The sequence below is a fragment of the Citrus sinensis genome, chromosome 2, assembly GCF_022201045.2.
Source record: "Citrus sinensis cultivar Valencia sweet orange chromosome 2, DVS_A1.0, whole genome shotgun sequence".
Taxonomy (NCBI): domain Eukaryota; kingdom Viridiplantae; phylum Streptophyta; class Magnoliopsida; order Sapindales; family Rutaceae; genus Citrus; species Citrus sinensis.
In genome coordinates this window covers 23,596,130-23,612,774 of record NC_068557.1, presented here as the reverse complement: position 1 = coordinate 23,612,774, position 16,645 = coordinate 23,596,130, and the positions used below count along the sequence as shown (strand labels likewise).

At 40.5% G+C, this 16,645-nt stretch overlaps 1 protein-coding gene across 1 annotated transcript; it reads right to left on the bottom strand.

The window, feature by feature from the left end:
- Positions 1-8,648: 8,648 nt before the first annotated feature.
- On the bottom strand, positions 8,649-9,793 carry LOC107175678 (uncharacterized). Its single transcript, XM_015527343.1, has 2 exons — positions 9,437-9,793; positions 8,649-9,296 (listed from the first exon to the last, which is right to left on the bottom strand). Exons 1-2 carry the CDS (start codon positions 9,791-9,793, stop codon positions 8,649-8,651), a joined length of 1,005 nt encoding a protein of 334 aa, XP_015382829.1.
- Between the last annotated feature and the right edge of the window lie 6,852 nt (positions 9,794-16,645).

Genomic DNA, 16,645 nt, shown 5'->3' with positions numbered 1-16,645 from the left:
TATTTGAATTTTAAAACGACGGTTACGAAACTCTTGGGATTTGTGCCGTTAAATGCTGGCAGCCCAAGAGTTTGTTCCTCATTAGAAAACCCAAAACCCCCAAAAGAGAAACTCTTCATTTACTCTGTTTCTGTCTCTCCGGTGAATAAGTCCTTCATCTCACTCGGCGTAAAAGCTTCCTTCATTGTCTCTCTCCGACTAAGTCACAACTTCAGGTATTATTTCTTTTTTCCTCGATCGTGGATAATTGTAGACAATTTCTTTTACGTTTTGCTTGGGTAGTGTTTGGTGGTGCAGTTCTGGTTATAGTTTAGGAAATGTCAAAAGATAAGGAGAAAGTCATTGAGATTGATGACGACGAGTTAGGCTTCTTGCCTAGTCTGATCGCCGATTATACTTTTGACCCCGGGATCCCCTTAGAGCCCCTTAGACCTAGTGTTGCGACTAGTGCTAAGAGGATGTCTCCCCAAATAACCTCCTCAACTGGTAATAACGACGACGAGTGTTCTTCTGGTTCGGAAGACACTTTGAGTAAAGATCAGGGAAATGATTCTGGTGAGATGTCCTCACCAGGAACATCGTTACCAGATAGGAGGAGCACAGTAGGAGGTAGAGCTCTATCACAGAATTACACTATTGATTTTATGTCGTGCACGACCACAGTAGATGAGCTAGTTAGTCTCCGGGCTAGATACGGCATCTCTGATGAAATTTCCCTTAGAATTCCAAGAAAAAAGATACTCCTAGCTGACCTCCTAGGGGGTATGTTATTCTATTTCTAGATAGTTTTAAATTTGGGCTAAGGTGCCCCATACAGCCCTACTTTGCCCGAATACTCAATGTATTGAATTTAGCTCCTGGTCAACTGAACCTCAATGGGTAGCGGGTACTTTCTGGTCTGTCCATACTGTGGGACAGATGTTGCCAAAGCAAGCCAACAGTTGACGAGGTGAAGCACCTGTACCAACTAAAGAGCAGCCCCAAAGATGCCGGCTGGTATTACTTCTAATCTAGTATCAAGATTAGGAAATCTATAACTGATCTTCCGATTGGTGGCGGTGGGACTTGGAAGAATTTTTTTTTTGGGTCCCTAGGGTCAAGTTGCACAGATTGAAGGGAAGGATTATTGCGTTCCATACCATTTCGTGGTCCCAGGTTGCCTACTCGCTACAGATGTCTTGTCTCCATTGTCCTTCTCATTTTACTGATTTATCTCTAATCCAATATCTGCTCGAATTTCAGGTTCTTGGGGTGTGCACTATCCGCTTAAATCTGGGCCACTCAAGCGGCTCGAGACTATATTGGCCAATTCCTGTTCGCACCGAGAATTACTAACCACTTACAACTTGCTCGAATCTCGTTTGGTGTCCACTGACTCTGGGGTGGAGGATACTGTGATCGGGGCTCTGAATCAGAAACGTTCTGGACCTCATATTGCTAAGCAGGACCAGAATAAGGACGCTCCCACTGCGAAGCGGGTGAACATTGTGCAGCAGGTTCTTCCCTTGAAGACTCTGCCACCTCCTCCTGCCAAAGTCGGAGAAACTAGCGGAGCAGCCACTGATCCCGCTTCCTCTTCTCTCCAGTCGGGCCGAGATCTCGTTTATCTAACAATCGAGCAGAACATTTAGCCCCATATATCAACGATTTTTCTAAACTCGTGAGCAAGAAGGACCTAGAGGACTTTGACGGCAGCACCCTGGGTGAACTGGTGGGGGCCATGCAGTATAGTGCTTTTCACCTCGGTTGCATGGCCACTTACTATAAGGCCAAGACTGGTCGCTATGACTGGAAGATGAAAGAGGACATTCACTCGACGAAGACCAAAGCTGATGCTGCCGAGAAGAAAACAGGGGACTTGAATATCGACAATTTAAAGTTGATAGAGCGAGAATCTCTTGCTCAAGCAAATGCCATTACTCTCGAGGAAGAGCTGACTAAGGTCAAGGAGAATCTACAAAGGCAGAAGGTTATGTACGAGACTCAGCTCGAATCTCTTCGCGATTCCCACCAGGTTCAGGTCAAGAACTTGGAGAAGGAAGTTGACAACCAATACGACCAGGGACTTCAGCATTCCTATCGTTGCATCATGGCCGTCCTTGGGAAGCAGCACCCTGATCTGAAGATGGATGAGCTTACAGCTGGTGTTGCTTAACACATGGACGAGGAGGCAGCGAAAGAGGATGTCGAAGAAGTGGAGCCAATTGCGGTTGAGGAGGAAAACTCTCCTCCTCGCGCAATCCCTGCTGATGTTAGTGAGGGGAGTACCCCCCCGGACGCAACTGGTGATACCCTCCCTACACCTGAGGTGGGCCAGCCAACCGAGGCTGCTCGGCTTACTGACCCGCCATCCTCTTGAATGTATCTTGCGTTGCAATGAACATTGTATGTGAAGGTTATCAACCTTGCAAGTTATTGACAGATTAATAATAATGTTTTTAATTGCTTTCTTGTGTTGTAGTTGCAAGTTATTTTTCGTTTGAGAGTCTGCTCGCCTTTGCTTGGTCGAGCAGATCCTGACATGCTTGGCTTCTGGTCTCGCCATAAGATAGGCTTTGAGACTTAGTCTTTGAATGCCTTATAAAATTTTTCAATGCTTGAGATTCTACTCGTCTTCGCTTCGTCGAGCAGATCTTGACACGCTTGACTTCTGATCTCGCCATAAACAGGCTTTTAAGACTTAGTGAGCCTTTACATGCCTTAGAAAATTTTTGTGTGCTTGGGATTCTGCTTGCCTTCGCTTGGTCGAGCAGATCCTAGCACACTTGGCTTCTGGTCTCGCCATAAACCGGCTTTGAGACTTGGTGAGCCTTTGCATGCCTTAGAAAAATTTTCAATGCTTGGGATTCTGCTCGCCTTCACTTGGTCGAGCAGATCCTAGCACGCTTGGCTTCTGGTCTCGCCATAAACAGACTTTGAGACTTGGTGAACCTTTGCATGCCTTAGAAAATTTTTCAATGCTTGGGATACTGCTCGCCTTCGCTTGGTCGAGCAGATCCTGACACATTTGGCTTCTGGTCTCGCCAGAAACAGGCTTTGAGACTTGGTGAGCCTTTGCATGCCTTAGAAAATTTTTCAATGCTTGGGATTCTTTTTGCCTTCGCTTGGTCGAGCAGATCCTGGCACGCTTGGCTTCTGGTCTCGCCATAAATAGGCTTTGAGACTTGGTGAGCCTTTGCATGCCTTAGAAAATTTTTGTATGCTTGGGATTCTTCTTGCCTTCGCTTGGTCGAGCAGATCCTGGCACGCTTGGCTTCTGATCTCGCCATAAACAGGCTTTGAGACTTGGTGAGTCTTTGCATGCCTTAGAAATTTTTTCAATGCTTGGGATTCTGCTCGCCTTCGCTTGGTCGCGCAGATCCTGGCACGCTTGGCTTCTGGTCTCGCCATAAACAGGCTTTGAGACTTGGTGAGCCTTTGCATGCCTTAGAAAATTTTTTCAATGCTTGGGATTCTGCTCGCCTTCGCTTGGTCGAGCAGATCCTAGCACGCTTGGCTTCTGGTCTCGCCATAAACAGGCTTTGAGACTTGGTGAGCCTTTGCATGCCTTAGAAAATTTTTTCAATGCTTGGGATTCTGCTCGCCTTCGCTTGGTCGAGCAGATCCTAGCACGCTTGGCTTCTGGTCTCGCCATAAACAGACTTTGAGACTTGGTGAACCTTTGCATGCCTTAGAAAATTTTTCAATGCTTGGGATATTGCTCGCCTTCGCTTGGTCGAGCAGATCCTGACACATTTGGCTTCTGGTCTCGCCAGAAACAGGCTTTGAGACTTGGTGAGCCTTTGCATGTCTTAGAAAATTTTTCAATGCTTGGGATTCTTCTTGCCTTCGCTTGGTCGAGCAGATCCTGGCACGCTTGGCTTCTGGTCTCGCCATAAATAGGCTTTGAGACTTGGTGAGTCTTTGCATGCCTTAGAAAATTTTTGTATGCTTGGGATTCTTCTTGCCTTCGCTTGGTCGAGCAGATCCTGGCACGCTTGGCTTCTAGTCTCGCCAGAAACAGGCTTTGAGACTTGGTGAGCCTTTGCATGCCTTAGAAAATTTTTCAATGCTTGGGATTCTTTTTGCCTTCGCTTGGTCGAGCAGATCCTGGCACGCTTGGCTTCTGGTCTCGCCATAAATAGGCTTTGAGACTTGGTGAGCCTTTGCATGCCTTAGAAAATTTTTGTATGCTTGGAATTCTTCTTGCCTTCGCTTGGTCGAGCAGATCCTGGCACGCTTGGCTTCTGGTCTCGCCATAAACAGGCTTTGAGACTTGGTGAGTCTTTGCATGCCTTAGAAATTTTTTCAATGCTTGGGATTCTGCTCGCCTTCGCTTGGTCGCGCAGATCCTGGCACGCTTGGCTTCTGGTCTCGCCATAAACAGGCTTTGAGACTTGGTGAGCCTTTGCATGCCTTAGAAAATTTTTTCAATGCTTGGGATTCTGCTCGCCTTCGCTTGGTCGAGCAGATCCTAGCACGCTTGGCTTCTGGTCTCGCCATAAACAGGCTTTGAGACTTGGTGAGCCTTTGCATGCCTTAGAAAATTTTTGTATGCTTGGGATTCTTCTTGCCTTCGCTTGGTCGAGCAGATCCTGGCACGCTTGGCTTCTGGTCTCGCAATAAACAGGCTTTGAGACTTGGTGAGCCTTTGCATGCCTTAGAAAATTTTTTCAATGCTTGGGATTCTGCTCGCTTTGGCTTGGTCGAGCAGATCCTGGCACGCTTGGCTTCTGGTCTCGCCATAAACAGGCTTTAAGACTTGGTGAGCCTTTGCATGCCTTAGAAAATTTTTCAATGCTTGGGATTCTGCTCGCCTTCGCTTGGTCGAGCAGATCCTGGCACGCTTGACTTCTGGTCTCGCCATAAACAAGTTTTGAGACTTGGTGAGCCTTTGCATGCCTTAGAAACTTTTTACACAGTTACAAGTGAATGAAATTCCTCGACGTTTCATTAATTGTAAAATTCAACTTACATAAGAATGCATAGCAACGAGAACAAATTGAAATAATTTTAAAACATGAGCAAGTCTTACTGGAAGTATTTCCTGAGGTGCGCTGCATTCTATGGGTGTTTCACCTCGTGGCCATCCGTGCGAACAAGCTTGTAAGCTCCAGGTCCCACTACCTGCTTGACCTTATATGGCCCCTTCCAATTCGGTCCAAGCACTTCTTGAGTCGAGTCTTTGGTGTTCTGATTCACTCTCCTTAGCACTCAATTTTCGACCTTGAACTGCCGTACATTCACCTTCTGGTTATAATAATGAGCAACCCTCTGCCGGTAAATGGCTGATTGCTTCGATGCTTGCTTCCTCTTCTCAGTTAGCAAATCCAGATTCAGGCACATCTGCTCGTTGTTCTCCTACTCATTGAAATGATCTGTCTGGTGCGTGGTCGTTCCTATCTCGACTGGTACGACCACTTCATGTCCAAAGACCAAGGCGAACAGTGTCTCTCCAGTTGTTGTTTTGTGAGTTGTCCTGTATGCCCATAAAACACCTGATAGCTCATCAACCCATGCACTTTTTTTTGCTCCAAGCCTGATTTTCAAAAGCCTCTTGATCGTCTTGTTGGCTGCTTCTACTTGTCCATTAGATTGAGGGTGAGCAGGCGAGCAATACTTCAACTCTATCCCGAGGTTCTGGCAGAAATCCCTAAAGCTGTAATTATCGAACTGCCTACCATTATCCGTTATCAAGGCATAAGGGATCCGGTACCGACAGACCAGGTTTCTCTATACGAAGTCTGTTGTCTTCTTTTCTGTGATCCTGCTAAGGGCTTCTACCTCTATCCACTTCGTGAAGTAGTCTATTGCTACTATTGTATGTGTTGCTGCTCCTCATCCCTTTGGCAACGGTCCGATCAGATCAATTCCCCATTGAGCAAATGGCCAAGGAGATGCCATAAATGTGAGCTTCTCTGGTGGTTGGTTGGAGAAACTTGCAAAACTCTGGCAGCTTACGCAGCTCCTGGTCTTCTCCTGCGCATCCTGGTGCATTGTCGGCCAGAAATATCCCTGCCTTAGAACCTTATGGGCAAGGGACCTCCCACTAGAATGGTTTCCGCAAATTCCTTTATGTACTTCTCTCAGTACGTAGTCCGCGTCATCCTCATCCAAGCACCGAAGGAACGGTAGCGTGTATCCTCGTCGATATAGCACCCCATTAATCATTGAGTACCTTGAGGCCAGGGCTCTGATCTTCCGTGCTCGCAGCTTATCTGGTGGTAATACCCTGTCTCTAATGTACGAAATTATCGAATCCATCCACGAGCATTTTTATTCTATCTGCATCACCTCCAAATTTTGCTCGATGCTAGGGCTGGTTTTCACCTCCAAAGGGACCGACTTAGGTATTTTCGGGTCTGTTACAGCTGCCATCCTGGCCAGAATATCTGCTCTACTATTCTGCTCCCTTGGGATTTGTATCACCTCAATCGTTTCGAACTTCCCCATCATCTGCCTAACTTTCTTCAAATACTGTTTCATCTTCCCATCTCTCGGTTGAAATCTTTCACTGACATGATTTGCAACCAGCTGAGAATCAGTTCTGATTTTCACCCTATCTGTTTTCATTGCCTTAGCCAATTCCAAACCTACTATCAAAGCTTCATATTCTGCCTGATTATTTATGGCTGTGAACTCTAACTTTACAGCATAAGAGATTTTCTCCCCTTCTAGGCTTTCTAAAACAATCCCCGCTCCAGACCCCTGCTCCCCTGAGGATCCATCCACTGACATCTGCCATACCCGATCTTCATTGTTGACCGTTGCAGCATCCGGCGGGTCAAAACCAACTTTGGGCTCTGTGAATTCTACTACGAAATTGGCCACTGCTTGGGCCTTTATTATTGCTCGGGGTTTGTAATCTATGTCGAACTCGCTCAACTCTATAGCCCACTTCACGAGCCGACCAGAAGCATCCAGCTTGTGTAGAGTTTATTGCAGTGGATGGTTTGTTATTACCGAGACGAGGAATACTTGAAAGTACGGCCTCAGCTTTCGAGCAGCAACCACAAGGGCGAGTGCCCATTTCTCCAACGGTGGGTATCTGGTCTCGGCGTCGAGCAGGGCCTTGCTGGTGTAGTATACCGGATACCGAACCCTTTCTTCCCCTTTCACTAGAACAAAACTTGTGGCATGATCTGATACCGCCAAATATAAGAACAACCTATCCTCATCCCTTAGTGTGGACAACAGAGGTGCTTGCTGCAAGTATTGCTTCAAGGTCTTGAAGCCTTCTTCGCATTCTGGGGTCCATTCTATTTTCTTTCCTCTTCTTATCACTTGAAAGAATGGCTGACACTTATCTGTAGCCTTGGATATGAATCGGCTTAACGCCGCCAACCTCTTTGTAAGGCTCTGCGTCTCCTTCAGGTTACGAGGAGACCTCATCTGTACGATCGCCTAGATCTTCTCGGGATTGGCCTCGATCCCCCGATGACTCACCATGAACCCGAGGAATTTCCCTGACTGGACCCCAAAAGCATACTTTTTTGGGTTGAGCTTCATATTGTACTTCTTCAAAAGTCTGAATGTCTCATCGAGATGCTCGACATGTTCCTTTGGGATTTTTGACTTGGTTATCATGTCATCAACATACACCTCCATCGTTCTCCCCATCAATGACTTAAAGATTTTGTTAACTAGCCTCTGGTACGTGGCCCCCGTATTTTTAAGACCGAACGATATTACCCTGTAACAGAACAGACCCTGGTTAGTAATAAATGCCGTTCTCTCCTCATCCTGCTCGAACATGGGGATTTGGTTGTATCCCGAGAATGCATCTATGAAGCTGAGCAGGCCATATCCAGCTGTTGAGTCTACAAGCTGGTCGATCTTTGGTAAGGGAAAGTTGTCTTTCGGGCACGTCTTGTTAAGGTCCGTGAAATCCACACACATCCTCCACTTGTCATTAGCCTTTTTTACTAGCACCACATTCGATATCCACTCAAGATAATTGACTTCCTGAATGAACCATGTTTTCAAGAGCTTCTCCATTTCGCCGTTTATAGCCTCATACCTCTCCTGGTTGAAGCACCTCATTTTCTGTCTTACTGCCCGAGCACTTTTCTTTATTGCCAGCTTATGACATGCGACCTCAGGGTCGATCCCTGGCATGTCTTCATGTGTCCAAGCGAACACATCTGCATGAGCTCGCAGGTATTGCACCAACTCCTGCTTCTGCTCTTCTTTAAGCCTCGACCCAATTCGGATCGTTTTTCCCGGATCCTCTTGTCCCAGGCTTACTGTCTCCAGCTCCTCTACAGGTTCATGTCTGCCATTCTTGGCTCCTACTCGGGTATTAAGGGATGTTACCGAAGAGTAATAATTTCGTGCGATTCTCTGGTCTCCTCGTACCACTCCAACTACCCCATTCACCCGGTGCTTGAGAGTTAGATAATGGTTGGACAACACTGCTTTACTCATCCTCAGAAATTACCGACCTAGGATCATCTGGTAAGGACCCTCCTCATCGACCACCACGAAATTCAGTATCATAGTCTTTTCTGTCGGGGAGCTACCAATCGTGATAGGCAGCTTGACCACGCCCAGAGGAACCAGCTTTCCTCCCCCAAATCCCTTCAAGGCGGTATTGGTGTGCTCCAACCTCAAATATGTTATTCCCATCTCCTCCAGAGTTGACTTAAACAACACATCAACTGAGCTTCCTATGTCAACCAGTATCCGGTCAAACTTCTGCTAACAGCGGTGACCTTGATGACTAAGGCATCCTCGTGTGGGTATAGAATCCCTTTTTCATCCTCATCTGTCCACATGATTAGTACTTGCCTGAATCTTACTCGTTTGGCTGCTGGGGTATTGAAGAATACCTCTTTACTAGTCATGGCATATCTAGTATAATTCTTCCTCGATCTGTTGGAATCTCCGGCCAACGTTGGACCTCCAGGAATCACTCTTACTATAAGTTGCTCGTGGCTCAAGTTCCTGTTACTCTGCTCCCCTTCACATGTCGAGGCCACCATTGGAAAAATCTCATCTATAAATTCGTCCAGGTATCGATTTCTCACCAAATCTTCAACCTGGGTCTTGAGGTCTCTACATTCTGTTGTGGTATGGCCATGAGCGCCATGGAACTTGCAATAGCGTCCCCTATCCCTCCTGCTGGGTAGCTTTGTTATTGGGGTTGGGTGGTACAGTAATTCCCGGTCCTTTATGGTCTCGTACACCTCGTCCAGGGCATCTTCAAGGAAGTATACCACCCATAGTCCTGGTTTTGGTCGATCATGTGCACTGCCCTTTCCCTGTTTGTGCCGTTCTTTGTTGGAAGCGGTGGCAGCGCTTCTGGTCTGCTCCCTCTACTACCATGGGGGTGTGGGTGAAGATGACCATATGCTGAGTCATGCCTTCTCCAAAGATCCCTAGTTGGTGAGCGAGGAGGTTGCGCCTTACTGTGCTGATACTGTGATGGCCTCTGATGAGGCTGGTAAGCGGTTACCCAACCTCTTGTACCACTACCTGAGGCATGGTGGTCCTTTCTCTTGATCGGTTCATTTCCTGGTAATGCTCTCTTCTCTTTCCTTCCCAATCCTTCTAGCTGGTCTGTCTTGATCCGTGCTGCCTTTTCATCCTTAATCTCTATGTCCCTCTTAACCTGCTCGTAAGCGGCTGCAAACGTCTGAATAACTAGGCTCCTCAAGTTGTACCACAACCTTCTTATCTTCAACTCTTCTTTTAATCCCCTTAATGCCTGAGGATGGTTGAAAGCTCCCAAGTCGAGAACAACACGATAAAACCTCTTGATGAATTCCCGAAGGGTTTCTTGTTCCCTCTGCTTCATGTTTTTCAACTCCATCATGTCATCTTCTGGTGCTATTGCCCCACGAAACTGCTCTGCAAATTCTTAGCACATCTGCTCGAAGGATTTGACGCTCTCTCGAGGGAGTTTGCAGTACCACTCGCGTGCTCGCCCCTCTAGTGACAATGGGAACACCCTGCATCTTTGAGCTTGGGATAATCCTTGCACTTCAATTATGTCGTTAAAGCGCTCTATGTGTACCAACGGATCAGTTCGCCCCGCATATCTGAGGTCTAGGAGGCGAAAGTCCCTCGGAATGACTGCCCTCATAATCTGTGCTGAGAGCGGAGATTCTCCGTCCAGCATTATCCTCCAACCGGGTGCTCTACTCCTTCCTTGCATGTCATCAATTATCTGCGCAAATCTGCACACTTCTTCCTCCAGCTGTACTAGACGACCAGGATCACGTGCTGCAACTTGATCCCGCTCTCGCTCTACATTATGCAGGTGTTCCCTGAGCTCTCTCTCCTCTGCATTCATCATCCCGTCATCATTATCAAGGATCTGCCTTCCTGGGGATTGGTTTCCTCCTCTATGGATTTCTCCCCGTAGAGATGAATTACCATATTCACCACCAAATCCTCTGGTGGTCCGACTTCTCATCATATCATCGTGCTCGGGTGCCATTCCGCCACTTATTACCCCTTCCTCATGGATTCCTCTTCGTTCACTCTGCAGCTCATGTAGGATGGTTGTTAGGGTCTCCATCTGCTTTTCCATTCGTTCCATCCGGTCATACATGGCTTTTTCCCGTGCTTCATTGGCTATCTCCCTCAACGTCACGGAATCGTTAAGCCTCATATCACCTCCCTGCGCACTACTTCCTCCTACATCCATTGCCTCTTCACTTGCTTTACTCCTATTCTTTCTATCAACAGAAGCTTTTTGATTAGCTTCCCACAGACGGCGCCAAAATGTTGATGCGAGATTCTGGTTACCCTTTTGATCACGACCAAGATCTCTCCTCAACCAACTTTACCACGACCAGATCTCTCATCGTAATGCTTCTTTTCTAGAGGTTCCTGTGTACACAGAAACAGGTCAGAGCACGCCGGTTGTTTTCCCTGTGTAAACCCTCCAACGCTCAAGTCAGAAATGAAGGTTTTTCATTCCTAGGAACGTTAGCCACTAATCTTATGGCTTCTTTTTGGTACCGATTATTCAATGTTCTCTTTATCTTAGTTTCAATGTCAAAAATTCTAACCCTTTTACCTTCGTTGGCTACCTTTTTATAGGTCTCTCCTGAATTCAGATTTTCCCTCCACTCTCGCCCGTTATCTTCCCACCTCTCGAAAGTGGATGCTCCGCTTCTGTAATCATGGGTGGTTACATGGCCTTCGTGCCTTGATTCTCAGGTTGGAGAGCACATCTCGCCAACTGTCGTTAACCAGGTCTCCTCGCCTCAACCCTTAGCAGGAATGACTTTATGCTTCTAACAGGAATCCGGCCTCGTGGATGGCATATTCGTGGACGAGCAGAACATTCCTGCTCCTGTTCCCCTGCTACCAGACTCTTACAAGATATACCTGTTCGCAGAACCCTGCTACCAGACATCTGCTCATCACGGCTAGTCTCGTCGAAGTACATCCCCCAAACACCGGTTATTCACACATATATAATTAATAAATATGTAATTGTGGTCATATATATTTTTAATAGTAATATATAATATTATTCACACATATATAATTAAAGTTTCAATAGTGTAAATGTGTAATATTCTAGTATATATATATATATATATATATATATATATATATATTATGATATCAATAAATCATATATACATTCATACCTTATATATACATACATACATACATACATACATATAGCTTCATATATATACATATATATACCTAAATAAGAAGAGAAGAGATTGCTGTTTGCTTATAAAAAGGGATGAAAATGTGAAGAATAAGGGACGAAGAGGAAATAATTAGAGAGGAGGAACGGAAGACAGATGTTTAGAAAACATTTTCTTTTCTTTTCTTTTCTTTTGTATTTAATTTTCTTTTAATATTTTTAAAAGTTTGTTTAATAAAATGAGTATTTTATTTGTCAAAATGAGTGTTTTATTTGTGAAAATGAGTGACTAATTTTCTAAACTAAGGTAAAATGTAAAGCTCAAAGATTTAAATTATGAAGTTAATTATCTTCTCAAATAAGTTTATAGTTTATTATTTTAATTATATATTTACAAGTTATATTTTTCACCAATTATATTTTTTATTTTAATATGTAAATCTAGATCCAATTTAGATCCATATGGTTTTTAGACATAATATTGATACACCTATATGGTTGTGGCACATTATGTACTTTATCCCTATATATATCCATCAATGGTTAATTAATAATTAAGTCTAATAATAATTAAATTAGTAAAAATATAATTAAGAGAGAAAATTATGACCATAATTAAAATACCAAGTGTGGATCTCGTAACTTTAGCATTTTTTGAATGAATTATTTTTTTTACAAATTAATTTTATTTAATAATTGACTACTAGATTTTTAGATTTCTTGTGGTTCAACCCTAGACTCATCGAGTAATATTATAAATAAACACTCTTATACTTAGTACTAATCAACACTTTTGAGTTGTGTCAGGTGCCCTCAATTTTTTTTTCTTATGTAAACACGCTATTAAACAACACAATTTAATAGCATGTCTGAATAAAAAAAATGAGCGCGCCTGCACCCAAAAATGATTTTATCAATGAACAAATGTTAGGTTTAAATTCTATTAAATATATGGATATTAAATGGGTTATTGGCTAACTTGTTTACTTTCTGTGTTAGGTTAGAGTCTCAATAACACGATCATTAAATGGATTGTGTTTGGGTTGATTTAAATTTGAAATGACACAAACACGACCTGGTGACCCGTTAATGCAGCAAAAAATTAATATTATATTATTCTATTAATTCTAGAGAATAGCATAATAAAAGTACGAACTAAATTCACGTTGACTTGAAATAATACCATGAACTTAGGAAGTTGAGACTCGTTGATTTTGCAAAATGTCGAGAATTAACTAAACTCAAAAACTCACATAGAGCTTTGAAAACTGAAAATATTAATGAACTCAAATTTAGAGTTTATTCCAAGAAATAATCAATAACAAAGGCATGCTTCTAAAAGTTACAATAGACGCTTATTTAATAAGACTCATACATAAATTAGGAATACAACTCAATTAAGCAATTTCTAAAATAATAAAACTCTAAATAAGTAATCGAATTAAATTAGAATACAAATTACTTAAAGTATTCCTAAATATTATAAATTTCAAATTAATTAAGATTTCTTTAAGTTCTAACTTTGCATAACCTGTTTTGCCAGCTTAGTCATATTTACATTGTATTTGAGGGAGTGACATTTTCGTCGATCTATTCAATGGAACTATGTAGAAACCCTAGAGAGAGATGGTCACAGAGGAGGGTAGGTAAGGCAGGGTTAGGGTTTCAGTAATTCCTTTTGCAAAGATCTTTTTTTTTTTTTTTATGAATTAGAGAATTTTGATTAAAAGAAAAAAAAAAAGAAAAGAGTGCTAGGCAAAGCAGAACCTCTTCCAAAGACATACGCACACTCGAGTATTTGAAAAAAATTCAATATCATGTGCATGATCACAATACGTTGTATGGTATATACTATAAAGAGTAGATAGTTGCGAGAGAGGGATCTATTTGATGTAAATGAGTACACTCTGTCTCTGTTTAAGAATATGCATAACTTTAAAGAACCTGATGTCTTAAATAATGTTGTTAATGGGCCGGATTCAGGATATTGGGCTATAATGTGCTGCAAACTTAGGCATTACTATTGAACATTGCTTCAGAAGATGATTTAGTCTAGATACACCCATTACATTTCTCAGAATCCCCACGTTAATATAGAGAATATTACCTTACAAATTAATAAAGGAGGTGTAAATATGAATTGGAATTAGAATTAGTTGTTTGGTTGAGTAGAAATTGAAATTAGAATGAACTGAATTTTAATTATTGTATTTAATTTATCTTGGAATTGAAATGGATTGTTGCAAGATATTAAAAATGGCCTTCGTTAGTTTTTGTTTGTAGTATTATTTGTATAAATTATAAGAACAACAACAGCAACAACAACAACAACAACAACAATAATAATAATGATATAATATTAATTAAAACATAAAAATTAATAAATTTTAATAATAAAAAAATTATCAACAACTACTACAATAATAATAATAATAAAATTAATAAATTTTTTATGATGATGATTATAATAACGAAATTAATGACACTAATAATAATAATTAAAATAATAAAATTAATAACAATAATAATAATAACATCATTAATGTCATCATTAATATTATTATTGTTATTGTTATTATTGTTGTGGTTGTTGTTATTATATTACTAATAATAAATAATAAAAGAGCTATTTGCAGATAATACAAACCTTTTGGGTATTTTCATAAATTCTACAGGGACCAAAGTACAAAAAATGACAGAATTTGATTGAGGGCAATTTGAAGATTCTGAAAATTCAATGGGGTTCAAATGGATAATTACAAAAGTCGGAGTTTGATTTCAATTTGGGAATGAAATCAATGTGTATGATTCCCAAATTTGTGGGCCCCATTTGATTTTGATTTCGATTCCTTTTTTTTTTTGTGAAGTAAATGCTGTTAATTATTTTTATTTCTTAATTTAGGAAGTAAACACACCCCGAAGGTTGTTATTAATGGTGCCTTTATTAAAAGAGAATCAAAATGGACTGGATTCGGAATGAGGAACTAGAATTAGAATAAGTTGTTTACTTGAGCTGTAGGAATCATAATCAGACTAAGTTAAATTGTTTCAAATTATCATAAAGTCCTTAATTACTTTTTGTCATAATTATTATTTTGTATTTTAATTATTGTGATTATTATCATTCAAAAATTAATAATAATAATTATTATTGTTAATATATTAATTAATTTAATATTGTTATAATAATAATAATAATAATAATAATAATAATAATAATAATCATCATCATCATCATCATTGTCATCATCGTCCATTTAAAAAATAACAATAATAATAATCAAAATAATAATAATCATCATTAACGGCAATAACAAATCAAAATCGATAGCGGCATCATCATCAACAATGTCGATATCGTCATCAACATTGTGAAGACGGACGGTGAAGTTTGTGGTGAAGATGAGCGATGAAGTAGATGATGACGATCAACGATGATGAAGACTAGCGACGACAACTACGTGACCAACAATAATGACAGCGATGGGGGCTAGAAGCTGGCTGCTATGGAGCAAAACAAATGGTTGCTATTTTTATTTATATTTTAATTTAATGTCGGGTAATTTTAGAATTTTTAAAATGAGATGGGGTAAATTTAGTATTCCTAAGAATGAGAGACTGATTCCCAACCCCCAAGAATCAATCTCTCATTCTCTATTCTATCCTCATGATTCCGATATTGATTCCCGCCTCTATTTTACAAAGTAAATACAATCAATTATTCTAATTTCGGTTTATAACCCCTCAATCCAAAAAGTAAACACACCATAAGAGTTGAGATATCTTGATGGACATTTGTATAAAATATCTAAGGTTTCGTTTGGTATACAATTTTTCGAATACAACTTGTCAAAGTAAAATTTTTATTACTACAATTTATATAAGTAGATTTTCTATCAAATGTTTTTTAATTATTTAATAATCTATGAGGGCTTTTATTAATTATTATAAAATTAATATAATGGATAAGAAAATTAATATAATGGATAAGTATATTAAAGTTATGTTATAAATAAATAAACGTTATTTTAGATAATTTAATTTTAAAAAAAAAACTCTACAACCTCTGCTCATGAAAGTTAAAATTTTGAGTTTTTACTACTGAAATCAAAATATCTTATTTAATCTTAAAAACTCTACCCAAAATACAATTAAAAACAACCAAAATTTTTGAAAAGGATTTTTAACCTAAAAATAAGCACTTTAATTCGTAAAATAAACCATAATAAACATGTACGACCTTTGCTAATCGCATGGAAATTGTCTTTGGCTCGGTGGCTTCATTCGTCTTTATAATTGTATTTTTTTTTTAAGTCATACTTTTATTTGAATAAAATATGACAACCGAATGGCTTGCAAAATTGTGGGAATTCATGCGACCAAAATTTTCGGTGCAAACATTTGGTCAATATTTCGCTTCGATTTATTAAAAGGGCCCGGGTAGCCGCCGGATCTTGACCGTATAGCATAAATGTTTGTTTTTTCTGCTGGTAATGGTATGATCACATCTAGCTTTTTTGTTTTTCGTTTTTTTTCTTTTTTTAAGTGTATTAATATTTGGAAATAATAATATATCTATGCTTCACTAACCCCAAGCATATATAATTATGTTTTAGCAATCTTACCTATAATCATATGGTGCGTACAACCATATAATGTTTCATTAATTGAGTTAAAAATGGTGATTCAATCGTATAAAAATTTTGTACGTTTACTTTTTTCATTCACTATTCAAATTTGGAAACCCAAAAAACTGTTTGGTAGTAGAGTAAAAGAAGCTAGAATGGTCAGCAGAAGTTGTAGGTAATATTTGGTATTTTCCTTTTACACTGAAGACAGCTCTTCCCGTATCTTTTCACATTTCAAAATTCTATGGTCAATTCTAGGTTACATTGACCGCTTTATGCATGAAAATGAGCAAGCCGAATTAAGAGTTGAATGATCAGCGGCGTAAATTTTGCCTCCATCAATTATGTATTTGAACAACTCAGAATGGTATCCGATGTGTCGTCCATTAAATGGTTAAAATATAGTAACGATAGATTT